We start from the raw sequence: 26,655 nt of genomic DNA, 5'->3' as shown, positions 1-26,655 counted from the left end.
GCAAGAACTGATGGTTCTCATAACCTTACACCCAGGAGTCTGCCTCCACAGCAACAGGGCAAGACTCCCAGCCATCCAGGACTCACCGCAGAGGCCTCTGTAACATGGGGTCTGCAGCTCCATGAAGACCCACAGCGAGGGGCCCAGGACAGTGACGAGCCCTATGGGGACACAGCCTCTGGTTTGCAGGGGAGTAATGGAGTCTCAGCCACTGGGGCAGCATTAGCAGCAGAGCCTGAGCTGAACCCCTCCCCTGGGAGGCTCACAGGCTCCTCCAGAAAAGAACTGTTATGGGGCACAGGGTGCCCCTCAGACCATCCCTCCTTGGAACAGATGGTCAGGGACACATCTCCTGACCTGATCATGAAATATGGAAAGATGGTCCCAAAGAAGGAAACCCGAGGGAAGGAGAAAATGTGGGAGCCATCAGTCATGTTGTAGAAGGAGACATCCCCTTCTTCATGGTCCAGGAACACCCCTACCCTGTGGGGAACCTGTCTGGGGGATAGCTGAGTCAGAGGTACAGTACGGGCACAATATCTACTTTCATACTTCCCCACAACCCAGAACCCCTTATCTGGGGATTCTGCATACCAGCCGTTCCTGTCCACATCTTCCCTACAGACCCCCAGAGCCCACTCGCTTCGGTCTCCATCCCTGATCTCCACCTCCCAGTAACAGCACCCTGATGTGATGCTCTCAAAGCCCAATACGCTGCAGGTGTCTTCTGAGCTCCCATTGGTGTCCTTCCAGGCCACAGTCGTGTTTTCATGAGAGACGACAAGGTTTGAATGGGCAGATCCTGGATCCAGAGTGACAGGCCCTGCAGAGAAAGTTGCCTATCATGCAAGGCCTTCCCCTGCCCCATAATAAGAGCGCACAACCACCCCCGAAGCTGGACTCTCAGCTGCATGGGGAGAAGGCTAAGCCCCCCTAGATTAGAAACTTGTGACTCAAGTTCACAGCCTTCCAAACAGGAAAAGGATCCACAAGACTAATTTCAGAGTTACATATGTCACAGGGCCCTGAGGACCAGCCTGGACTTCAAAGACTGAAAAATATCTATTTAGCATCCAATATCTGTCACACCCACCAGCCCCACCTACGTGACTATCAGCACCACAACGCCCCCCCACCACTGATGGTGCCCGGATCCACATCACCACTGAGAACTGAAGGAGAGGCCACGCGGGCAGCAGGAGAAACATCCAGAAAGAACACGAAGTCACTCACAGGCCTGGAACTTCTCCTTCCGCCAGTCTACAAGAGAACCACACGTTTCATATCAGGGGTTTGCAGAGACTACATATCAGGGTCAGTGCTTAGTCTTTGGAAGCATACTGATGTGAGAGGTATAAAGGAAAATGTTTTGGAAACTTTCAACTGATGCATGTATTTCTTTTCTCTCTCTCTCTCTCTCTCTCTCTCTCTCTCTCTCTCTCTCTCTCTCACACACACACACACACACACACACACATACACAACCATCATGCTTCAGCCTCCCTTGAAGGCTAAGCCATAGAACTTAATACTGAAGGATTGAGAGGCCTGATATCAATTTGAACATAAATTGATATTTCACCAGATTTCACTATAAAATGAAGCTTTCTGAAGTCCCTAGCCACTCATCCATCCTGAAAACTAGGTTTTCTGGAGAAAGAATTGGGGATATCAAAATTTCCAAGGCTTTCATGTAATTATAAAGAATTAATCGAGGGGCTTCCCTGGTGGCACAGTGGTTAAGAACCCGCCTGCCAATGCAGGGGACACAGGTTCGAGCCCTGGTCCAGGAAGATCCCACATGCCGTGAAGCAACTAAGCCTGTGCACCACAACTACTGAGCCTGCGCTCTAGAACCCGCGAGTCACAACTACTGAGCCCACGAGTCACAACTACTGAGCCCACGTTCCACAACTAACAAAGCCCGTGCACCTAGAGCCTGTGCTCCGCAACAAGAGAAGGCACCGCAATGAGAAGCCCGTGCACCAAAAGGAAGAGTAGCACCTGCTCACTGCAGCTAAAGCCTGCACACAGAGACCAAGAACCAACACAACCAAAAATAAATTAATTACTTTAAAAAAAAAAGTTAATTGAGCTACAGTAGAAACTAACACAACATTGTAAAACAACTATACCCCAATAAAAATAAAAAACAAAAAACAGAGCTTATGACATGGAATGTCAAGTTTCCCTCTAGAATGTTGTACTTAATTATTTCCTTTCATCAGTTATAAAACTACCTTTTCATCCCATCTTTTGATAGGTAGTGAAGATATATATTTGTTCATGTGTTTATTGATTTGGAATTTCTTCTTTTATGAATTGCATGTTTGTGCCAGTTCCAGTGGAGGGGGGGGTAATTTTATACTGATTTACACTAGGTCTTTCTCTATTTAGCATTTTAAGCCTTTGTATGTCACATCCAGGGCAAGTATTCTTCCTTTTTGCCATTTTTGTTTGTTTGTATTTTGTTGTTGTATTATGGTGTTTTGATGAGGGAAGTATTTTATTTTTATGAAGTAAAATATGGCATAATTTTTTAAAAAAAGAATTAATTGAGCTGAACGTGCAGGTTACCTCTAAGCCAGCAGTAGAGAGAATACAACTTGGCTTAACTGAACTGGAAAGTTGACTATAAACCATTAGTGGAGAGAATTCGGGATACAGCATCAGAGAAATCTTGCCCAGTTAGGAGGCAACGGAAAGGTTTCAAGGAAGGGAGACAGATGTTCAAAGTGAGAAAGACACACATTCAGTAAGAGGAAAGACACTAACGAATTCTCTTCCCCCTTTTCGCAGGGTTAGTGAAGCAAAAACACCCCTATATGTGAGGGAGAACCCAAAATACTGGAACTAGTCATCTGCTTCCCCCTCTAGTTGCCCAGAGAGGTTGTAAGCTTCCAGGAGAACCTCAGTGAGAGGCCCCCAAAGATGTCCATGTTCTAAACCCCAAAATGTGTAAATATGTTGTGGTAAAGGGAACTTTATGGATGTATTAAGAACCTTGGGATGGGGTTAAGGGTAGGCGGGAAACAAGTGCCTAAATAGCTAGACAGGACCTGCCGCTCCTCAGCTGACCCCAGACCAAGAATCTTAAGGACCAGGTCAGGCTAGTCCCCCCAGGATGATGGCCTGATATGACTAAGGGAGAGCAGAGGGATCCCTTCCTCCACTGACCCAAGGCCACATAATCTCTTCCAACCTCCATACTCCCTTTTGGGAAGAAGAAAGGAAGCTCGCCGCCAACCAAACCAGAACCTATATGAGTCATGGGACCCTGAAATGTCTGCACTGGGAGAGCTGTTGCCTCCAACAGGGTGAAGACTCGGGAACAAGATCAGAACATTTGTAGAAGTGTGTAAATGACATTTCCGTGCACATTGGGGGTGCAAATTTGTGACTACCATCCCCACGTAATACAGGTTCATGCAGAAATTGGCATTTCCGTCTCTGTTCATTTGATTGATGGAAATAAGATCACAAAAACTGGCCTGACCCATGTGACCCTTTGAGAAAAAAAATGAACTTTAACTTACTTGTTCTTCACCAAGACACTAGTTGACACCCAGCTATAAATGTCTGTATCACGAGTGATAGAGATTAACAAGAAGAAGGGGGAGGAGGAGAAAAGAGAGTTGGCATTTAATTGTGAGACTCCACAATGTATCGAGTGTGATGCTATTCTTCACTTAATTTCCACAGCAAATCATTAAATTACAAATTGTTTTGCCAGTTTTATGAATAAAAAGAGATCAAACATTTGATCACCTCACACTATGAACCTGCCAATACGAAAATGTTGATTCTAGTGTAATGGGATTTGTCCTTACAAAATAGAAGGGTTTACAAGATATACATTAACGCACATGCTCTTTAATCTAGCAGGTAAGGGGAGATGGTAAAAGAGGACGATCTGATCCTCCTGTTTAACATATAAATCCCAGGGAGAATCGGTAAGAATCCCTAAGACGAGATCCTCAGTCCTCATGCTTCCTTCACCCCTTGGTTTACCCCTCTCTGTCTCTCATGATCTATACTCCTGACTGTAAACAAAAACATTCCAAGCAGGGAAAGGGCGTGTTACACAGGCTTTGAGGGTATAGATCTTTAACTCACCCCAAAGCTAAAGGGTCCTTGGGACAACCTTACATTGCACTAGGATGCCCCATACCACACTCCTGCCCTGACCACTACGGGAAGATTGCGATGGTCTCATTATCAGAGGCAAACTCAACTAGAGGGTTACCTCAAAATGGCTTAAAAATAAATGTGTCTTGACTGAAATTTCTCAAAGTGGTATCAAGGAGTTGATTACACTTCGTGCACCCAAATAACTTGCACATCCTCTGTGTGCTCCCCAACTCAAACCACCATGGTTGTGCCTTGTGGTCTCTCTTCCACCACTACAGGCAACCCCAATCTCTATAAGACAAATCTCAGACACACAACTTCCTCCTCATCTCCTCCTCTCTTCCTCTTTCTGGTCTTGTCTTCCTTGATTTGCTCCACACCCATTCTCTGGGAAAGAATCGTGACTCCTCTATGTTTCTTCACACATTGCCCCTAATAAACCTAACCAGGAATGAGCCTATCAGTGAACACAGAGTTCTCCGAAAAGGAGACATAATGGTTGTTCCTTTTTGTTCCTATTACACAAACATATACACAGGATTTTTCATATAATTTCAGATCTTTCACAGACCCTCACCCCAGGAGTCCATCAACATCCCAGAAGTTCTGGACCCCAGATCCAGAACACCTGCTCTAGAGCAACTCATTCCTCAGCAACCAAGGAGGCTTGGAGGAAGAAACTGAGCCTGGACAGGGAGTCAGAGGAAGCAGAGAGAAGACCAGTATCCCAGAGGACCAGGAAGAAGCGGGAAAACCAAAACTAGAGCCAAAAGGGGTAGGAATTTTGGAGCAAGAGGGATCAAGAACCAAGGGCCCCCTTGGGAAGACCTGAGTCCTAAGCAGGCAAGCATGATCTCTGAAATCTTCCAGAGGTGAGCGATTCGTGATCCACACGGTGGTTCCCTGCTGCTGTCCCTCCTCACAACTGACCTCTCCATGGTCACTGCACCAGTGAGCAGTTCCAGCTGGGCCAGGTGTTTGGGGAGGGCGTTGCTAACCCTGACAGCGCCCTGCAGCAGAGGACAGGCCGGAATGAAGGCAGATCTGTGTTCCAAGGAGGAGTCCCTGCGGTCTCTGGATAGAGGCTACAGAAGTGACAAGGAGACCAGGGACACCAACCGCACCCTCATGTGTCCCCTGATGGAGAAGAGGGAAGAGTCCAGGTTGGGGAGGGGAGGCTACAGGAACTCAGAGCCACTTACCTGCATACAGCTGGGCCTTCCTCCAGGCTGAAAGGGAACACACCCTGGTGAGACCTCAGCCAGAACGAGCCTGCTCGCTGTGAATCCCCTGGCCCGTGCCTCCCCTCTGCTCTGCAGGTGAGACTAACTACGGTCGTGGAGAGGCTGGAGGGGAGGTGACCCCCTGCTATGTGCAGACAGCAGGTGTTGTGGGAATTTCCCTGGACCACAGGTCAGGAGCCCTGCATTACAGGCTGGCTTACACCACTGTCCCACTGCTCCTGTGTGATGTTTGGCAAGTCACTTAGCTGTTCTGTGCCTCAAAAATTCTTATTCTACTTACATTGACTTTTGCCACTAAGGATCAAAATGTTTCCTACTATGTGTGAAAACATTTTAGGGAAACAATATAAATTATTCAATAATTGTAAGAAAGCATCATCATATTCAGTTTTTTTCTGGCAAAGGTATATTTGGGAAATAACTTGAAATGCGAACTATTTAAGAACAGGAATGTGAGCTGAGTTCTGGGGTAAAAGTGGCTAATGTTTTTCAGATGAAATATTTCTAGAGGTAAACATCACTATTCTGGGGCATTGACAGCCCTTCCCATCACATTCCCATGCATGGTCAGCCCAGCTATGCCCCCATAACTTTTTGATCATCACCCAAAGAAACTAGGGGGAACAGACCCTCTTTGGATGCTGTTTTGGGGTGGAGACAGGAGGTCACACTCCTAAACTGAATCACCTCGCTGATCTGGATAGCTCCTTTAATGCAATCTCAGAGCACATGACTTTTGCTTCCAGGTACTGTCTGAAAACCAGGGGCATTCAAGGCTAGAAAACTATCAATATGGTGGGTCAGTCAAGGCTGGAATAAGACACAGGGTGCATGATGGACCCTGGGGTCACCGTCACACCCAGGCTCCCAAGCACTGGGTGGGAATCAGCGGCCCGGATCTGGGAGAGCCCTTGCAGCTGGGTTCTGCCTCCCAGCAGCCTCCACTTCCGCCCCAGGGAGGGGGTCCACACGGCTGTGTCTGGACAGAAGCAAGGAGCGGGATGCCTTGTCACAGGAGCACAGGAAACCCAAGGACATCAGGAGAGTCACTCACCAGCCAGGTAAGCGGATTTCCTCCAGCCTGAAAGGCAACACACAGGAAGCAGGTGAAATAAGAAGCAGAATGTCTCCTCTGACGGGGATGCAGAGAGCTCGGGGGAAAAGCAGAACTTACCGAGTTCTGTCCGGAGTTCATCTGAAAGAGAGTGCAGAAGAAGCATGAGCTCCCATCCCTAAGAAAAAGCATCCACAAAATACCACCTCTCTGTGTGTAACCTGGAGGAGGTTCTAACCCCAGACCCATCGGGGCCTCCCTGGCTCCAGCCATCCACCCTGGGTCTCCCCAGCCACCTGCCCTGGGCCCGGATTTCCCTGGAGCCCTGCACTCAGGAAGGCTCTGTGGTCGGTCATCCATCTCAGTGCGGCTGCCATGCTCTCCAGCCCTGGCCACTGTCCTGCCTTACCTGTGTCCTTCAGCACCTCCTCCTTCGTCTGCCAGTCCTGCTCCTTCTCCAGGCGCAGATTCTCCTTTTCTTGCATCACCAGCAACTTCCCGAAATGTTCTCTCCAGGTGTAATATCCAGCCCCAAGGAGCAGGGCCATCAGCACAGTCAGGCTCACTAAGAAAGCCAGCTTCCAGGGAGAGGCCTGGGGAAAGAAGGGCTCTGCGGCCCGGGCAGAGGCCCCGTCAGGGCCACCACCAAGACACCCAAGCCCAGGACACTCAAGAACGCCCGGCCCGCTCCCCCAGCCCCGCGGGATGCAGGGAGCAGCGCTGACCTGGGATGAAAATGGCCATGGCCTTCTCCTGGTCCAGGACAGTGTTGAGGACGGAGCAGGTCACGTTCCCTGCAGAGCTGTCTCTCACCACCAGAGCCACTTCCACGCTGAACAGCCCTTCAGCGTCCTGGCTGTGGGCCTCGGAGAACGCCGGGAACTTCTCTCCGCTGAGGTCTCTCCACTGCACCTGGGGCTTCGGGAACCACCCTGAGGCCGTGCACACCACACGGACCCCATCCTCCTCGGGCCCTGTGATGCGCACCTGAGGGGCAGAGCCCACACCTGTGGGAGGCAAGATGTAGAGCCCAGGGGGGCCGCCTGGGTCCTGGGGACCCCAGCAGTGCCTACGTGCGCACAACTCCAGTGGGAGCCTTGCAATCTGGGGCTCTGGGGGAGGCTGTTCCCTGCAGGGAGAAAGGCAGCCGCTCTGCCACGGGGAACACAAGGAAGGGGTGTGGGGACCTCCGGGGGCTCAGAGCGCTGGGGCTCTTCTCCCCAGTCATGCAGGTGCAAGGGCTGACACCCAGTGGAAACAGGAGGAATGTGGTCCCAGGTCCCAGCCTTATCCTCGACTCTCCTCACCTCACACACTCTCCCAGGGCATCGGCTTCCACACCCACTGCCTCTCTTTGAAAATCACCACCAAAATTAGATCAGATGACAACCCTATCCCCTGAACTCCCCTTCCATACATCCACATCCAATGGGTTATTTCCACCAGGACTCCTCACATACACGTCAAACTTAAAATTCCAGAACTGAATACGTGATTTTGCCCCATCTGTGATACACTGATTGTAAAAGATTCCCAAATCGTCACTCCCTCTTTATATCCAGCTGGCCCTCAGCCACACACTTTCTGATGCCTTCACACTCTGCCTCTGGGCCGGGTCAGGTGACTCAACTAGCCAGTGAGAGACTAGGCCATGTGACCCAAGCAGAGGTTCTAACATCCTCGTGCCATTGGGCTACCCTCTGCCACAGGGAGGCCATGTTTGGTCTGGTGCAGCCTTTTCAGCTGAAGCTTTCCTAGATCAACCAACACCCAGTTGAAAAAACCCAGCAAAGGTCCTTATGGTGGCCTCCTCAGCCGACTGTAAGGACAGATAAGAATTAAAATTAAGAGGCGTCATTCTCTGCATTGAAAATAAAGGAAGAAATTCCCCTCCCATCCTTTTTCTTAGAACACTTGCTTTAGAAAAACTGTAATTGTAGGTATTTTCTCCCCACTTCCTTTTTTTTTTTTGTCGATTTTTAATTTTTTGGCTACACGCCACACGGCACGTGGGATCCTAGTTCACCGACCCAGGATCGAACCCGCAGCCCATCCATTTGAAGGGCGGAGTCCTAACCTCTGGACCGCCAGGGAAGTCACCCCCTCCACTTTGAAATGTATATAAATCCTTTTTGAAAACTAGATAGGCCTCTTGCCAGCTTTGGAAACCACGAATGCCTTTCTCTAGGACCTGGAAACCATCTCTTTGAAATATAAATGTTAAGGGAGACAGCACCCAACTTTCGCCTTCCCTGTGGAAGGGTAAGAGGCAGACTCCAAGCTGTACAACCACCTTCTGTCATAAAGGCATAAGAATTTGTTTTTCCTCTGGATAAAGCCAGTTAGCTAACATAGTCACCTCAATTACCAGGAAAATTGAGGGTGAATTATGTGACAGATGGTGCTATCAAGTCCTCTGACCTGAGGATTAGTTACTGTTTACCTTGAAAACATGTATGTAATGGGTCGTATCTGCTTGACTTTATGAAAGGGGGAACTTTCTCTCTGTCTTTGCGATCTCTTAGTAGATTGCCTGTGATGTGTATCACACTCTGGTTTAATGCCCATTCAGTAATAAAACTGTATTCTTTCTCTACTAACTTTGTGAAGACAATTTCTGGTTTGGGAGATTTTGTTTTTAATTGTATTTCCCCAACACCACCAAAGATGTATAAATAATCCCAGGTAAGATTAGTCAAATACAGTCCAGATTCGCTGTACTCCCTCCATGCCTGAATTAAATACATGGTCATTGTTATACGCCACTGTGATTTTTGTGGCTGTTTGTTACACAGCATTATCATGGCAACAGATGACACATGTAAAACAAAGAATGTTGCCCACCACGCAATTCTACAAGGATCAAGTCATTAGCACTGTAGCCACTCACTGACAGTACACCGCGAAAGGAATTCAGGACCAAAAAATAGGATAAGGCACTCTGTACTTTGGAAAAACAAGCCCCTTAGATAGTTAGAGATATCTCAGGGAAAAAAAATTTAATGAACCCAGGTTCTTGCATCTTCCCATACATAGAAAAGCACTAAAACCTATTGATCTAGTATTTATGGATTGCCTCTAGAATATAAACTCCACAGAGCAGGCAGCATTGTTTGGTTCACTGATGTATCCCAGGTGCCCAAAATAGGATGTGGCACAGAGTAGGCTTTCGATACATTTGCACTGAATAACGGAATGAGTGGGTGAGCCTCCTGTTCATCTGTAAAATGAGGGGCTGATTCACATGGTCCCTGAAGTTCCTCCCAACTCCAGTATTCCAGGTCAAAAACATAACTCAAGTCACCAACCTGCCACCTTCAGCTCCAAACTCGCCTCTTCGTAGAAGCCTCCCTTTCTGAAGAAGCAGGTGTACAGCCCATTGTCTGAAACCTGGACCCTCTGGATGCGTACGGCAGCCTGCCCCTGGGCAAGGAAGTCGCTCACCAGCGAGGTCCGCCCTGCGTAACGAGCCATCTGCCCCTCATTCTGCTCGACTCGGTTTTGATAGATGAACACGGCTTCTGAAGACTTGGAGCGGAACCACCTCAGCTCCATGTCTTCTGCACTTATGGGTGGGAACAAATGACACGGCAGCTCGGTGTCTCCGCCCAGCACTGCCACGATGGGATCCAAGGGGCCGGTCACGAAGAACCCCACTGTGGACACAGACATAGGAGTGAGAAAGGAAGAGAGACACAGAGTGAGGGCAGGAAACACACACAGTCTGGTGGGAAGGCCCGGGCAGGCTGGGGACAGGTGTTGGATAACATGAGCCATCATGACCTGAGGGATTGAGCTGTGATGATTCTGAATCTCCGCAAGACATCCTGATCACAATTTTATGACCCAGAAGTGATGTCACAGAGAATCCTTCATCCATCTGTACTGCTGTTTTCACACTCTTTCATGGAAAACTCTAAGTCAGTGGTTGGCAATCTTCAGCATGCAGCAAAATCAGCAAGAGGGCTTATAAAACACAGTGCTGCCCCCTCACCCCCGCCCTGAGCTTCTGATTCAGTGGGTCTGGGTGGGCCCAAGGATCTGCATTTCTAAAGAATTCCCCGAGGGCTTCCCTGGTGGCGCAGTGGTTGGGAGTCCGCCTGGCGATGCAGGGGACACGGGTTCGTGCCCTGGTCCGGGAAGATCCCACATGCTGCGGAGTGGCTGGACCAGTGAGCCATGGCCGCTGAGCCTGCGCGTCCGGAGCCTGTGCTCCGCAACGGGAGAGGCAAAAAAAAAAAAAAAAAAAGAATTCCCCGAGATGCTGAAACTTATGTTCCAGGGACCTTACTTTGAGAACGATAGCTCTATCCTGGCCCCTCTTGGGCAGGACTGAACCCTGACGAAAGAGAATACCTGTGGCCTAGGACAGAACTCCTTGATCACTCAGCCACACCCAGAAACATCCCCACTGCCTCCCCTAACTTAATTATTTGTGCTCATGACTTTCTCCTCAACTGAACTACAAGTGCACTAAAAACTAGACGCAAATGCTATTTTCATTAAAAACCTGCCTTTACTCTCGTCGCCCACAGGAACCCATATTCACCCCACCGATATCTTCTCAGAGACATTGGCCTTCTGAGGCGTTGTGGATGGGCCACGACATGACCCTTCTGCAGCACAGCCCCGCTGGATCCCCAAAGAACCACTTCTCACTCCTGAGCTGCTCAGACTTGGTCTGAGTCACCCTTGTCCCTCACCTGGAGGATGACAGTAGACTCCCTCCCTGTGTCTTCCTCTCCCCAGTCCTGTGTCTGCGACTCTTCAACCTGGAAACCATATCCTTACTCTGCTCATGCAGCCTTGCCATGGCTTCTCGTCACCACCACCCCCCCCGCGCCTGTGGACCACAGGCCCGGTGGGGATGACCCCCAGGGCCTCTCTGACCCCAACTCCTGCATCTCTCCCTCTCGCTCACACTGTTCCAGCCAACACTTCCTCCACAGTCCCTTGAACATCCCAGGCACACGGGCAGCTTTTCACTGGCTGTTCTTTCCTGCAGAAACCATCCTTCCAAGGGACCCCTCACAGGCTCACACCCTCCTCCAGGTCTTTGCTCTCATCTCCTTGTCTTCACTGACCACCTCACTGAACACGCTGCTGCCCGCTTCCCACCTCCACACCCCTGACTCCCCCCCACCCCAGCACACGGCTTCACTGCCCCCCTCTTCTCATCTCTCTTTTTTTTTTTTTTTGGTTTAGTTTTGGCTGCGTTGGGTCTTTGTTGCTGAGCACAGGCTTTCTCTAGTTGCGGCGAGCGGGGGCTACTCTTCATTGATGTGCACGGGCTTCTCATTGTGGTGGCTTCTCTTGCTGCGGAGGACGGGCTCTAGGCGCAGGGGCTTCAGTAGTTATGACTCGCGGGCTCCAGAGCGCAGGCTCAGTATTTGCGGTGCACAGGCCGAGTTGCTCCACGGCATGTGGGATCTTCCCGGACCAGGGATTAAACCCGTGTCCCCTGCATTGGCAGGCGGGTTCTTAACCACTGCGCCACCAGGGAAATCCTCTTCTCATCTCTTTTAACAAACTGACTAATATAGCTGTTTCTTGCATTTATTATTCATGGCCTCCTGCTAGAGTGTAAGCTCTAAAAAGACAGGGATTCTCTCTATTTTATTCAAGTATAGTACCTAACACGTAGTCGACACCTTATAAATATATATAGAATGAAGTGAAGTAATGGATGAATAAGAACTTCAATACCAATAAAGCTGGGAAACAAAAGTTAAGTGGAGGGCTTCCCTGGTGGCGCAGTGGTTGAGAGTCCGCCTGCCGATGCAGGGGACGGGGGTTCGTGCCCCGGTCCGGGAGGATCCCACGTGCGGCGGAGCGGCTGGGCCTGTGAGCCATGGCCACTGAGCCTGAGCGTCCGGAGCCTGTGCCCCGCAATGGGGGAGGCCACAGCAGTGAGGGACCGGTGTGCCACCCCCCAAAAAAAAAGTTAACTGGAAAAGTATGGTCATATTTTTGACAGTTGATGTTTTAAAACATCATAAGTTCATAACTGAACAAATGTCGAGGTCCTTTATCCTTATTTTATGGTTTAGAGACTCTTGTTAAATATTTAATAACAATTACTGGTTGGGGAAGCATCATGATTTTTCTAGAGAAGGGACTCCTCAAATAGCAACCCACTCCTGACGGTTGGTGGAGTTGAACCAGCCCAGCTCCCGGGGATCCACTCACCCACGAGGACACAGGACGAGGGGTGGGGCACACTCACCTGCGGACCCCCCGGTGGGCAGCTGGATGAGAAGGAGCAGGGAGGTGAGGGGGCAGAGCGCACAGCAGCTGGAGAGATCTCCCATGGCGTCAGCTGGGGACACAGGGCAGGAGGCAGGGCCGGCCCGGAGCTCTGGGGCCCCAGAGGGGAGGCAGGGCTCAGGGCCAGCAACAGTCCCCCCAGGAGCAGAGCCCCCTGCTTGATCACTACGCTGGTGAGGTGGTGGCCTCCCACAACCCTGACACCAAGAAAGCCCTGGGTCTGGAGCTTCCCACCCCTGTAGCAAGCCTCTGTGGGGCTAGACAACCACTAGCTTTGCTTGGGAAAAACACAGTCCTTCCCTTCCCACCCCAATGGCACCTGCAGCGCAACCCACTCTGCCCAGAAAACCAGGTGCTTCCTTTCTCAGCACCAGGGGCCCTGTGGTGGAAACGTCCTCCATCTCCCCATTATTCACAACCACCGGTGATGCCCCGGGACAGAGACCCAGACTCAGGCCCCTCACCACGAAGGACAGGCCAGTTCTCACTTGGTGTCCTTCTGTGGCCCCCCAGAGTGACCAGGAATCACTGAGAAGCCCCAGAGACACACTACGTCCTCCTCAAGGAGACTGTGGGTCCGTCACAGGTACCCTGTGCTGCCTCTGTTGCTTGTTTAGTTGACCTGAACTTCAATCCCACCCAGCCCTTTCCTGAGAGGGACCAAGGACATGGCCCTGCACCCCGGTGCCCAGCCAATCCCCACTGACAGGTTAATCCTCACCCTCACTGCCTCTGAAGAAGATTTCTGCATTGGGGTAGAAGATCCCAGTGGAAACAGAGCAGCCGAGGAGATAAATGAGTCCTGGTCCGAGAAATGACTTAGTGTTCAGGGTGGGGGACGAGGCAGCCTCGGGTCCTGGGAAGGACAGATTCTTAGGGCCGACTGCTGAGTCCCCGAAAGCTGGGGCACTGTCTGTGTGACGACCTTAACCAAGTTTCTCAACCTTCTCTTCCTGTTTCCTCATCTACAAAATGTGCATGTTAACAGCATCTAGAGCCCAAAGTTTTCATGAGAATCCCAGGAATTTACATTTCTAGAGTCACTACATGTAATTAGAACGGGGCCTATTACTACTAAGTGCCAGAGATACGACATTAAAATGAAGGAAGGAAGGTACACCCCTCACCGCAGTTGTCCTGGGTCTTCCTAGAACCACACCGTCATCCAGCGCCACCCACCCCTGCCCCCAGCCCCACCTCCTTCTCATCCTCTTCCTCACAGCCAGCTGCTCCCTGCTTTCTCTTCTTGGCCCACAGGTGTCTTCGAAACCAACCTACCTGCTTGGAAAGGCTGGGGCTTCTGAAGCGTCTCTCAACTCAGCAGCGTGAGAAGGTTCAGGGACCCCAGCAGACCCCAAATCTGCCCTCAAAATTTGCACCTGAAGTTAGTCACTCTGAGCCCCAAACCCTAATTCCAGATCGAAACCTGAGTTCCTCACGTCTGAGGGGCAGGCGGCTCCCAGCAGAGTGGAGAAGCAGCAGAGCCTGGCCCAGGGGTGTCCCCGCTGAAACGGGGACCATGGGGACCCCGCTGAAACGATCCCGGACAGCTGAGTCCACCTTTCTCTGGTTCCTTCCACTATTTGAAAGTGAAACTTGGAAAAAGCAATCCCAGCAGACTCTGCCCTGTCCTCTGGACAGTCACCCAGCGATCACAAAGGAAACAGCATGATCAGAGCAGCAAAAGAGAGTAGATACAAGTAAGCTGAAACCACCCTGAGCGGGACAGATAGACTCACAGACTCGGTAACCGTAATTTGGACAAGTGCTGCGCTCCGGGTTGGCGCCTAACCTCGGCAGTGGGGACTGTGTGTGTGGCACAGCCAAGGGTACTAGCTGGCCCCCTGCCTGGTCTGTGTGCCCCAGGGGCTCACTGCTGAGACGATCAATGTCAGCCGGTAAACTGCACCGGAACACAGCCCCCAGTGTGGCTGTTTTCTCTTCTTCCCCAACAGATGACCCAGGAGCTCCCCACAACCTGGCAGCCTCAGGAGCTTCCACAACCAGCTCCAGGACCCTGGCCCTGCCCATGCTGAATGGACAGTGCCCTAAGGCTTGTTCAGGCTTTATATCACCCGTGGCCTGGGTACAGCCATTCAGACCCCTCCCTGACAGGCTGCAGTGAACACCAGGAAAGGCTGGTCTCCAAAGAAAAACCAGGGAGACTGGCAGTTCCTCTCCTGCCGCTCCCTCACCTGCAGTTTGCTTACTGAGTAAAGGGCACCTGTGTTCCCCCAGTTTTCTCTGCCAGAAACTTGAGAGGCATTCTTCATACCCCACTCTCCCACCCAGTCTACTTCCAAAAAGTTCAAGATTTTTCACAAATTCACGTCAACGGCCAGCACCGACTTCCAAGCCACCCTCATTTCTCAGCTGCCTCAAGCAGTGGTCTCCTCGTGGGTCTCCCCACCCCCACCCCACCTCCAGCCTCGCCTCCTCCAGTTCATTTGCCTTCCAAGGTCATGATCCTCTCACATCGTCTCTTGTCAACTCTCTGGCTCACCCCTCAAGGGACCTCCCCGCTTAACCTCTCCTCTGTGGCTCCCAGGCCTCCAACGTCCTCTCTGACCTCATCCCCTGGTTCTCCCAGGTGCTCCCTTACTGGCCTCAGGTGAGATCCTCCAGTTCCCCGAGCCTTCCCAGCCGAGGACCTCCTCACCAGCCACTGGATGCTCCTGCCCGCCCCCTCCTCCCCCAACCTCCTCACGTCCAGCTCTCACCTAAAATGACCTTGCTCGGGGGACCCTTTGCTGACTTCCCGAACCCCATTGTGGGCCCCACACACATGCTTCTGGGGTTTCGGTTGCACCCTGTCTCCTCCACAGCCCTGACCTGTGCTCAGGTGAGGAATGTCTGGGGGATCCAGGAGAGGAGCCACTGTGTGTCCTGTTCAGCTGTCCAGCACGTAGTAAACACTCAATAAACATTACTTGAGCTCATTTTCAGGAGTCTCTTCAGCAGCGCATGGGCTACTCAGCCTCGCCCATTTTCAGAAAACATTTTAGTCCACAGAAACACAAAGACCGTTAACCCTGAAAGTCAGCCCCTGGACAGATGCAAGAGCCACACCATCTGCCCCTCTTTTTTCTTATCTACCCCAGAAATAAACGCATCACTGAGTACAGCCCTGGCCAGAACCATCAGCTTCAACCACTTCTGATGCTTCCTCAAGCCTGCCCAACGTGGGGGGTTCACAGTAAAGTGACTTTCCTAGTGTCTCTCACACCTCACTTCTGCCTGGCGGTTGTCATTATTATCCTCATTCTACAGTCGAGGAAATCAAATCTCAGACTGACAACCACACACCCAGCAAATCTCTCTCAACCTGCGTTCACTCTGGGTTGTTCTGAACGGCCTGTTATATTTACCTTCATGGAACAAGGACTGACCGACCCGCTGATGCCTGGGATGCTTGGTTTCTGCCCGAAGTCTGGCATGACCTATTACCCAGAATTCTGGATATACCCAAACACAGCCCCCTTTGTCATCCCACAAAATCCCATCTTTACTAATATCTACTTACACTCGGGAGTATTTGGAAAATCCACATTAACACAAAAGTACTTAATTAGATGAGAACAAATATTAGCCTCCGGGTCTGCCTAAACTTCAGCCCCCACTACCTCCACCAATCCTTTCCCCACAAGGAGATTTTTCAAGGCCTGAGAAACATTAGAGGAATTTTATGAAAACTAAATTTGACTGAATACCTACTAAGTGCCAGGAACTGAGTCACACAAATCGAATTTACGCCACATCATTTTCACACATGCACACAGACATGAAGTAAGATAAGAGCCCTGCCACTGAGGACACTTAGTCCAGGCCCCTCACAGAGGACGGAGGGCTAGAGATGCAGGGAGGCTGCCCCACCCACCACCTCCAGCCCTCAAACCCCGCCCAGCTGAGCCCCCTGCTCCACACACAACTCCACAGGAAGCAGGAGCAAAAAGGGACCTTGGACTCCGTAATGCCACAAGATGATCTGGCCGGAAAGCTTATCTCACCCTGAATGCCAGCCCTTTGATTCCATACTGGGAGGGGAAGAGCAGCAGGGATGACAAAGTACAGGGAAGATTTTCTGGAAGCACACTGGAAGGACACTGGAACACACTGGCAAGATGGATATCAAACAACATACTTCACTGCCCTCTCCCAGACATCAGGGTCATGTTCCAGCCGCTTTAACGAGAAAGGCTGCTCCCTAGCCACAGATGATTTTTCTTTCTCAAGGTATAAATTATCCTAATGCTAGTGGGTTAATAGTTTACTTTCTTCTGTAACAGCCACATAGCACCTCTTATCTTTAATTCGCTTCAAGTGCTTTCCAAAGAGTTTCAGATAAACACCTAAGCCATAAAGCAATGGTGATGTAAAATGAACTGTGATTCTTAAAATGTTACAGTGCATAAATCACAGCAAGATCTTTTTCAACCCACTGCCTAGAGTAATGAAAATAAAAACAAAAATAAACAAATGGGACCTAATGAAACTTAAAAGCTTTTGCACAGCAAAGGAAACCATAAACAAGATGAAAAGACAGCCCTCAGAATGGGAGAAACTATTTACAAATGAAGCAACTGACAAGGGATTGATCTCCAAAATTTACAAGCAGCTCATGCAGCTCAATAACAAAAAAACAAACAACCCAATCAAAAAATGGGTGGAAGACCTAAATAGACATTTCTCTAAAGAAGACATACAGATGGCCAAGAAGCACATGAAAAGCTGCTCAACGTCACTAATTATTAGAGAAATGCAGATCAAAACTACAATGAGGGGGCTTCCCTGGTGGCTCAGTGATTGAAAGTCGGCCTGCCGATGCAGGGGACACGGGTTCGTGCCCCAGTCCGGGAGGATCCCACATGCCGTGGAGCGGCTGGGCCCGTGAGCCATGGCCGCTGAGCCTGCGCGTCCGGAGCCTGTGCTCCGCAACGGAAGAGGCCACAACAGTGAGAGGCCCGTGTACCGCAAAAAAAAAAAAGAACTACAATGAGGTATCACCTCACACTGCTCAGAATGGCCATCATCAAAAAATCTACAAACAATAAATGCTGGAGAGGGTGTGGAGAAAAGGCAACCCTCTTACACGGTTGGTGGAAATGTAAATTGGTACAGCCACTATGGAGAACAGTATGGAGGTTCCTTAAAAAACTAAAAATAGAATTACTGTATGATCCAGCAATCCCACTCCTAGGCACATATCTGGAGGAAAACATAATCCGAAAGGATACATGTACCCCAATGTTCATTGCAGCACTATTTACAATAGCCAAGACATGGAAGCAACCTAAGTGTCCATCAACAGACGAATGGATAAAGAAGATGTGGTACATGTATACAATGGAATATTACTCAGCCATAAAAAGGAATGAAATAGTGCCATTTGCAGAGACGTGGATGGACCTAGAGATTGTCATACAGAGTGAAGTAAGTCAGAAAGAGAAAAACAAATATCGTATAATATCACTTATATGTAGAATCTAGAAAAATGGTAGAGATGAACTTATTTGCAAAGCAGAAATAGAGTCACAGATGTAGAGAACAAATTTATAGTTACCAAGAAAGGAAGTCGGGGTGAGATGACCTGGGAGATGGGGACTGACATATATACACTACTATGTTCAAAATAGATAACTAATGAGAACCTACTGTATAGCACAGGGAACTCTACTCATTGCTCTGTGGTGACCTAAATGGGAAGGAAGTCTAAAAAGGAGTGGATATATGTATACAGATGACTGATTCACTTTGCTGTACAGCAAGAAACTAACACAACATGGTAAAGTAAATATGCTCCAATAAAAATTAATTTAAAAATGTCATAGTGGATGGAAAGAATTAATCCCCTTTTTTCTTAAACATGCAATCTGGTACAGCTTATTTTACTTGACACTGTTAAGTTGAAGTGTTCACTGGATTAATTTACACTGTAGGAAAAGTTTAAACAACTCCTTTGATACTTATTTTTTTAAAAAATAGGAGCGCGCACACACACACACACACACACACACACACACACACACACACCAGGCAATGATTTTATTTCAACATTAAAGTGTTTCCCTCCTTCTCTAACAACGATGGCCCTGGCTGGTGGGCTAAGCTCTGCCCTGGAAGCCTGCTGAGCAGAGCCCCAAGGGCACAATTGGGGCCATGACCTTCCTCTGAACCTGCACTTCTGCCCCTCTGCTGAGGAAGGACAGCCCCTCCCAGAATAGGCTGTCATCTCCAAAACTGAAATATCCAACCAAAGGTGGCTCACAGACTTCCTTAGGCCCCTTACTCATTCCCAAGAGTGGGTGCTGCCCGGGTCCACCCAGAGGTTGGCTGCAGAACCCACCTGGACCATAGCACCTACCCCACCACCCTCTGAGTAGACAATCTACTCTGCTTCCAAAGTCTGAGATTCCTGGGGACATGAAGACGCATCACTCCTGCCCGAGCCCTGAGATGTATAAAGGTAAAGGAGGGAGACTGGGGAGAAAGACATTCTTATGGAAAATGTAATAAATTTTATTACATTAATGAATAAACAAAAGATAATAAGAGATTAATAGGAAAGGAAACACAAAGATAGTATAAGAAAGGAAAGAGGAAGGAAGGAAGGAAGGAAGGAAGGAAAGAAGGAAGGGAGGGAAGGAGGGAGGGAGGGAGGGAAGGAGGGAGGAAGGGGAAAGAAGGAAGGGGTAGGATCCCCCTGGCATTCAGCCCTGGCACATCTGGGACAGGACACCTGAATGAACACATCTGCCCAGAGTGTCTCAAGCACGTTCCCTAGTCACTGAGATGTCAGTGAATTTTGCAGAGAAAGTTACTGTACTGCCCACATGGGTGACCCACTCAGCAACCTGGGAAGTACTTACTCAGTCTCTCAATCCCATAGGTCAGGCCCACCCACAGTCAAGAGTTAATCAGGCAAGTCTTGCTCGGAGGGATTTGAGCGCCAACGTACAGGAAAGGCCTGGAGTTCTGGCGCTTTGGCCTCTGTCCCTGAGAGAATCAGAGGAGAGAGACCTGGGCAGTAAAGGCAGGAGAGGCCCTGACCAACCCTCAGAGGCCGATTCCAACAGCCCCCAGGATGCCCGCCCTGTTCCTTCATGTCAGGAGACTTGTCTCCACAGGCTGAGCTGCAGGCTGAAGCCCTGAGGCTGGGCCCTGCTCTCTAATGAGTGTCACCAGCTACTCAGGCACACTGTTCACCCAGTTCCATTTTACTCTGAACGTTACATACTTTATTATAATCCTCAGAGGAAAGTTTAACTTTCCTCATTTTACAGCTGGGAAATAGAGGTTCAACAATATGAGGGGACCTGGCCAGGATCAGACCTTTGTGTGTCAAATCCACAGGCTCCACCCCACCCCCCAAAAAAGCTCAGCTGAGCTCTAACCAGGGGCCACCAGGTAGGGGTGAACCAGCCCCAGGGGTGCTCCAGGGATCTGGGGGCAGGAGGGGAGGCAGAAGAAATATTCGAAGTTCTGTTATAAATGCTTTAGTTTTATCTCTTTCCATGTGTTACTTGTGTTTGTTTTTATAATCTGTACAACATTTGTGTGTATTTGATAGCTGCATGTTCAAAATATATTACCAGAAGGAGCGGGTGATCCAAAGAGGTTGGAGACCCAAGCTCCAAACTTCCAGTCCAGAAATCCTCTCTAAAGCAGCAGGTGTCAGAGAGGGAAGCAGCAGAACCACCTGCAGCAGCTGCCTGGGAGGCAGCCCAGGAAGAGGGTGCTACCTGGGTGGGAGGAGCCCAGGGTCCAAGAGAAGCGTTGCCCTGCTGGGTCAGCCCAGATTCCACCGGGTTCTGCTGCCCCCTTGTGGCCAGCAGGGTGGACTGGCAGAGCGCTTCCCGGGTGGAGACACTGAGGGAAGGAATGGAGAAGCAGACAAGGAATCTTAGAAAAGTGGACCGGGACACAGGAAACCAGACACAAAAGACTGCACGCTACAGGATCCCTGATATACGAAGTTAAAGCACAGGCAAATGCGTCTGTGGTGGCAGAAGTCAGATGGGTTCCCTGCCTTGCTAAAGGGTAGTTAGGACAGGAAGGGACACCAGGGAGTGTCCTGGGGTGGGGGCACTTAATTCAAATATTTACTGACTTACTGAAGAGTTAGCTCTTATTCATTTTATCTATTATTTTTATTTTATTTATTTATTTTTTATAAAATAGTGTTCGTTTTAAGAACAAAACTGAATTCCCACAGGACAGTGCTGGGACAACGACAGCATCTCCATCCAACCCAGTCCCCACTCACTCGTCTATCCCACGACGCTCCCCAATCGCATTGCTCCCTGAAGCCTGAGAAGGTGAGGATCTCCCCCTTCATGGACCCCTCCTCACTAACCTGCGTGTGCACGCGCGCGCGCGCGCGCGCGCGCGCACACACACACACGTACATCCTGACTTTGCAAAAGGCCCAGCCTTGGCTCTGCCATTTCCCCCAAATCAAAAGCTTTCCTCCTCCACCTGCCCCCCCCCTTCACCTCTCCTGGCATCCGTACTAAAAGGCTATAGGACACACTCCCTACACTCACTGGTTCAGTGGGCATTTATTGACAGCACCTCGGGAAGAAAAAGGAAGTCTCTTGCTTCAGGCAGCCTCACAGCCTGGATGCATGACAGAACAGAAGAAGTGGAGAAAATCACAAAACATGGGACCCCTCAGGTACACCAAAGATAAAACACAGCTAAGGGAGGCCCTGGGCCGTCAGTTTCAGCTCTGGCTCCCCTGGGGAAATTCCGAATTCCTGGAACGAAGCTGAAAATGGCTGGTGGGAGCCTGACCTCTCTGGGGAGACGTCTTCCTTGCTGAGAAGGCATTGACTCAGAGAGCTGGAACCAGGGCTTCAAAGGTAGAGGGAGGAGTTGAAGGCTGAATCCCAGGAGGCTGGAAGATGAGGGTGAAGCTGGAGACTCCACCCTCCAGCTTGTGCTGAGGAAGAGCACAGTCCCGAGCGAGGGGGGAGGGATCTCCCCACCGCCCCTCACCCAGCGCCCCCAGCCCATGAGAAACTCAGCTCTCGTCCAGCCCCTGCGAGGACTGGGTGAAGGGAACAGCAGGGGATTCTGAGGCACTGGGCAGCCTTTACCCCCACACACACACACACACACCAGACCTGAGGGGACAAGGGGAGGACCCCAACACTGACAGGGAAGGAATGTGAGAGAAGCACCCCATCCTCTCTCCTTCCACAGCAGGTCTCCCCCTCGTGCCTCCCACTAGCCAAACCCGATGAGCCGCCGCCAGCAAGTCCCCCTCCCAGTGATCAATCCAAGGAGGTCAGTCTCCCAGGTTACAAAGCAGGGTAGGGAAAAGTGAGAAAGGATTGGGGCGGGGGGGGGGGGGGGGGGGGGTGGGGTGCAGATGGAGAGTAACACAACAAAGGACAAAGGGGCCTGGGGGAGGGGGTAACATGAGAATTGCCACCCTGATGTCTCTACCACAAGCACCTTCCCAGGTGACCCACCTATTGCTTCTGCCAGAAGACAACCCTCCCCCCACAAAGATATGGACATACTCCTTTCCCCAAATAGCTGACTCCAGTGAACTCCCAGGCTCTTCCCCATTTCTCTCTGCAGGTGTCCCTCTGTCGCCTGAGGACTTCCCTGCCCCACCTGCCTGCTCAGGGAAGCCCAGTGCCTCAGCCTCCTGCTATCAGGTGTCAGGTAGGAGACCCAAAGGGGTACTAGAAAATTCTAGTTCACATCCAGAGGTTCAAGTGGTCCACTGCCCCTGGTCACCATTTCCCACTCTATCCCTTCCCTCCTCCGAGGTGATACCTTCTCCTTGGCTAAAAATACAGAAGAGCAGGCTGCCTCGCCCCAAGGCGACCTACCCTTCCCCAGCCTTGGTCTTTCCCGTTTGCTTCCCTCACTGCAGGGTGAGGGTCCCGTGTCACCCTGGAGCTGCACCCAGCACAGGTACGCAGTTCCTCTCCCAGGGGCCAGGCTCCGCCACTGCTTCTGAAGAGCCACACTTCCACCTCCCGGCAGGAAGGGGTCAGCCTGCTTCTCCCTTCCCACAACCAAGACTTGGACATACGGGTCTTCCCTGGTGGCGCAGTGGTTGAGAGTCCGCCTGCCGATGCAGGGGACACGGGTTCGTGCCCCGGTCCGGGAGGATCCCACATGCAGCAGAGCGGCTGGGCCTGTGAGCCATGGCCACTGAGCCTGCACGTCCGGAGCCTGCGCTCCGCAACGGGAGAGGCCACAACAGTGAGAGGCCCACATACTGCAAAAAAAAAGATAAAAACAATATAATTAACTCTTCATACCCAGATTCTAGAATTTTCAACTTTGTCACTTTTGCTTTATCCATCCCTCTTTTTTCCCTGAAGTATTTTAAAGCAAATCATGGTCATTTTGTCTTATTACCCCCACAAACTTCAGTGTACTATTCTAAAAAATAGTAAATTTTCTGACATAATCACAATGTCCAGATCACAGCATTAACAGTAACTCCTGTGTCATCTTATTCCCAGTTCATTGAAGAAACTGCCTTTTCCCCATTGTATGTTCTTGCCTCCTTTGTCATAGGTTAATTGATCACATAAGCATAGGTTTATTTCTTGTGTCTCTATGCTGTTCCATTGATCTGTGTGTCTGTTTTTGTGCCAGTACCATTATGTTTTGATTACTGTAACTTTGTCATATAGTCTGAAATCAAGGATTATGGTGCCTCCAGCTTGTTCTTCCTTCTTGAGATTGTTTTGAATATTCAGTATCTTTTGTGTCTCTCTACAACTTTTAGAATTATTTTTTCTAGTTCTGTGAAAAATGCCATTGGTATTTTGATAGTGATTGCAATCTGTAGATTGCCTTGGGAGTATGGTCATTTTAACAACATTAAATCTTCCAATCCATGAGAACAGTGTATCTTTCCATTTATTTGTGTCATCTTCAATTTCTTGTCATCAGTGTCTTATAGTTTTCTGTGTACAGGTCTTTTACCCCCTTAGGTAGGTTTATTCCCTGTTGGTGAGCTGGGACTTTTACCTGGGACTTTCAGCTCTCCATCACAATGTCACTGGAAACCAAATGGAAGCAGTAATAATGTGTTTCACACTCTCCCAGTCAATGTGTGTTAGAAGAGGCCTAGCAGGTAGCCCGAACTCCCAACCCTATCCAGCACTAACAAGATGTCAACAGAAGCCAAGTGAGGAAACTGGGCTTCTACCTCCACCTGACAACAATGAGGCAGCACCCTCTTTCCCCCACTGGCACAGCATCAGAGGATATCCGTTAAAATAGATTTAGATAAAATCAAGAGTCTCATCACGTAATACCCAAAATGTCTAGGATACAATAGAAAAGCACTTATACCAAGAACCAGGAAAATCTCAAATTGAATAAGAAAAGACACTCAACAGACACCAACACTCAAGACGACCTAAATGTTGGAATATATGATATATATTTACAACAGACAAGTATTTCAAAGTAAATATTAAAAATGCTGCAACAAGCAAGGACAACCTCTTTTTTTTAATATTTATTTATTTATATATTTACTTGGCTACATCAGGTCTTAGTTACGGCATGCAGGATCTTCGTCGTGGCATGTGAGATCTTTAGTTGTGGCATGTGGAATCTTTTTAGTTGCAGCATGCAGGATCTTTAGTTGAGGCATGCAAACTCTTAGTTGCAGCATGTAGGATCTAGTTCCCTGACCAGTGATCAAACCCGGGCCCCCTGCATTGGGAGCGTGGAGTCTTAGCCACTGGACCACCAGGGAAGTCCCTAGGAAAAACTTTCTTGAAACAGATGAAAAAATTAATAGTCTTAGCAAAGAAATAGAAGTTATAAAGAAGAACCAAACAGAAACTTTAGAACTTAAAAATACGATAATCAAAATTTAAAACTCAATGGATTGGCGTAACAGGAAAGTGGAGAAGACAGAGGAAAGATTCAGTGAATTTAAAGGTAGGTGAACAGAAATTACCCAATCTTGGCAACTGAGAAAAAATAGACTAAAAAATGAGCAGAGGTTCAGAGATTTATGGGACTGTAACCCATTTTTAAATTGTCATTATTGAGTTATAAGAGTTCTTTTTTAATTTAATTTTTATTTATTTACTTTTGGCTGCATTGGGTCTTCGTTGCTGCGTGTGGGCTTTCTATAGTTGTGGAGAGTGGGGCCTACTCTTCGTTGAGGTGTGCGGGTCTCTCATTGCTGTGGTTTCTCTTGTTGCAGAGCATGGGCTCTAGGTGCGCGGGCTTCAGTAGTTGTGGCACACGGTCTCAGTAGTTGTGGTTCATGGACTGGAGAGCACAGGCTCAGTAGTTGTGGTGCACAGGCTTAATTGCTCCATGGTATGTGGGATCTTCCCGGACCAGGGCTCAAACCCATGTCCCCTGTATTGGCAGGCAGACTCCTAACCACTGCACCACCAGGGAAGTCCCAAGTTATAAGAGTTCTTTATATATTCTGGATACAAGTCCTTTATCTGCTATATGATTTTCAAATATTTGCTCTCATTCTGTTGCTTGTCTTTTCACCTTCTTGAGGTGCCATTTGGAGAGCAAATGTTTTTAATTTTGATGAAGTCCAATTTATTTTGTTGCTTGTGCATTTAGTGTCATATGTAAGAAATCATTGTCTGACCCAAGATCTTAGGCAGAGATAAGGCACGAAGTGGGCTCTGCACCTTCCTGACATTGTCCTTAAACTCAGTTTCTGCCCACCACCCTCTGGATTCCCCTGCTACCTAACCACTCCTTCTCTGTCTCCATTACCATTTCCTCTTCTTTCTCTCAAGTCACAGCCTAGTGCCCCAGCCTACTTTTCCACAAAAGGTGTGAGGTCAGGAAGATGGCGACCCTGATTCTCAGGGTTGGTGAGAGTAAGGGCATGTGCAGACACTACTACCAAGAATATAAAGTCCTGCACTGCTTTCTGGAGAATGACACTTAGGTACCAAAAGCTTTAAAAATAAGTCTATCCTCACTTGGAGCCTCCTTCTGCAGGGAAGAGAATCAGTCTGGAATTTACTAACATTGTTTTGCTTTCACTGAAGTTTTTGATGCCTACTCTCTATTTACAACCAGACAGAAAAAGATTCCCTTTAAAACCTAAGTTTAAAAATGGGCGGAATTCCCTGGTGGTCCAGTTGTTAGAACTCGGTGCTTTCACTGCCGAGGGTCCAGGTTCAATCCCTGGTCAGGGAATTAAGATCCCACAAGCTGCTCAGCAAAGCCAAAAAAAAAAAAAAAGGGAGTAGACTGTTTAAATATATAAAACATATTATAGTACTTGTGGTGTGCAGGTATGGTGTGGGTGGTCACAAATGACTGTAGTTTTAGAAAGATGTAACTAGTGCTAGACACTGTGTATTTAACTACAGTGAATGTTTAAAATATGTCGTATTGGAAAATGGAGGAGACTTACAAGTAGATATATGTCCTAATTCTTCTCAAAGCCAAAAAAAAATTTTAAGTCTATCCTTTGACCCTTTGGCTCAGTATTCTCTTCTAGGAATTTAGCCTAAGGAAATAACTAGACAACCACTCAAGTATGTAAGTTCAAGAATATTTATTGCAAAAAAAAAAGAATATTTATTGCAGCATAGTTTCTCATATTTTTAAAGATTGAGAGCCACCTAAGTGCCACCCCACAATGGGAAACTGGTTTCAGTGAACTAGAGTTCACCAAACAGTGGAATACTAGGCAACCATTAAGAATGAAGTTAGCTCCAACTTCCCTGGTGGTGCAGTGGTTAAGAGTCTGCCTGCCAATGCAGGGGACACGGGTTCGAGTCCTGATCCAGGAAGATCTCACATGCCGCGGAGCAACTAAGCCCATGGGCCACAATTACTGAGCCTGTGCTCTAGAGCCCACAAGCCACAACTACTGAAGCCCGCACGCCTAGAGCCCGTGCTCCACAACAAGAGATGCCACCACAATGAGAAACCCACGCACCACAACAAAGAGTAACCCCCACTTGGCCCGTA

General features: G+C 49.2%; 1 protein-coding gene and 1 long non-coding RNA gene across 2 annotated transcripts; one reads left to right on the top strand and one right to left on the bottom strand.

Moving 5' to 3' along the window:
- Positions 1 to 161: 161 nt before the first annotated feature.
- On the bottom strand, positions 162 to 12,740 carry LOC307192395 (butyrophilin subfamily 1 member A1-like; the record flags this gene model as incomplete). Its single annotated transcript, XM_079933219.1, has 9 exons — positions 162 to 823; positions 1,234 to 1,260; positions 5,334 to 5,360; positions 6,430 to 6,456; positions 6,550 to 6,570; positions 6,839 to 7,039; positions 7,155 to 7,436; positions 9,738 to 10,085; positions 12,656 to 12,740. 9 exons carry the CDS (start codon positions 12,738 to 12,740, stop codon positions 162 to 164), a joined length of 1,680 nt encoding a protein of 559 aa, XP_079789345.1.
- Positions 12,741 to 21,181: 8,441 nt separating this feature from the next.
- LOC307193199 lies at positions 21,182 to 22,721 on the top strand. The gene is made up of 3 exons (XR_013830250.1): positions 21,182 to 21,370; positions 22,285 to 22,371; positions 22,586 to 22,721. It is a non-coding gene; the product is annotated as an uncharacterized lncRNA (long non-coding RNA).
- Positions 22,722 to 26,655: the final 3,934 nt, after the last annotated feature.

Source organism: Stenella coeruleoalba (assembly GCF_951394435.1).
Source record: "Stenella coeruleoalba genome assembly, chromosome: 10".
NCBI classification, from domain to species: Eukaryota; Metazoa; Chordata; class Mammalia; order Artiodactyla; family Delphinidae; genus Stenella; species Stenella coeruleoalba.
The sequence above is the reverse complement of the archived record's forward strand: the minus strand, read 5'-3'. Positions and strand labels throughout refer to the sequence as shown.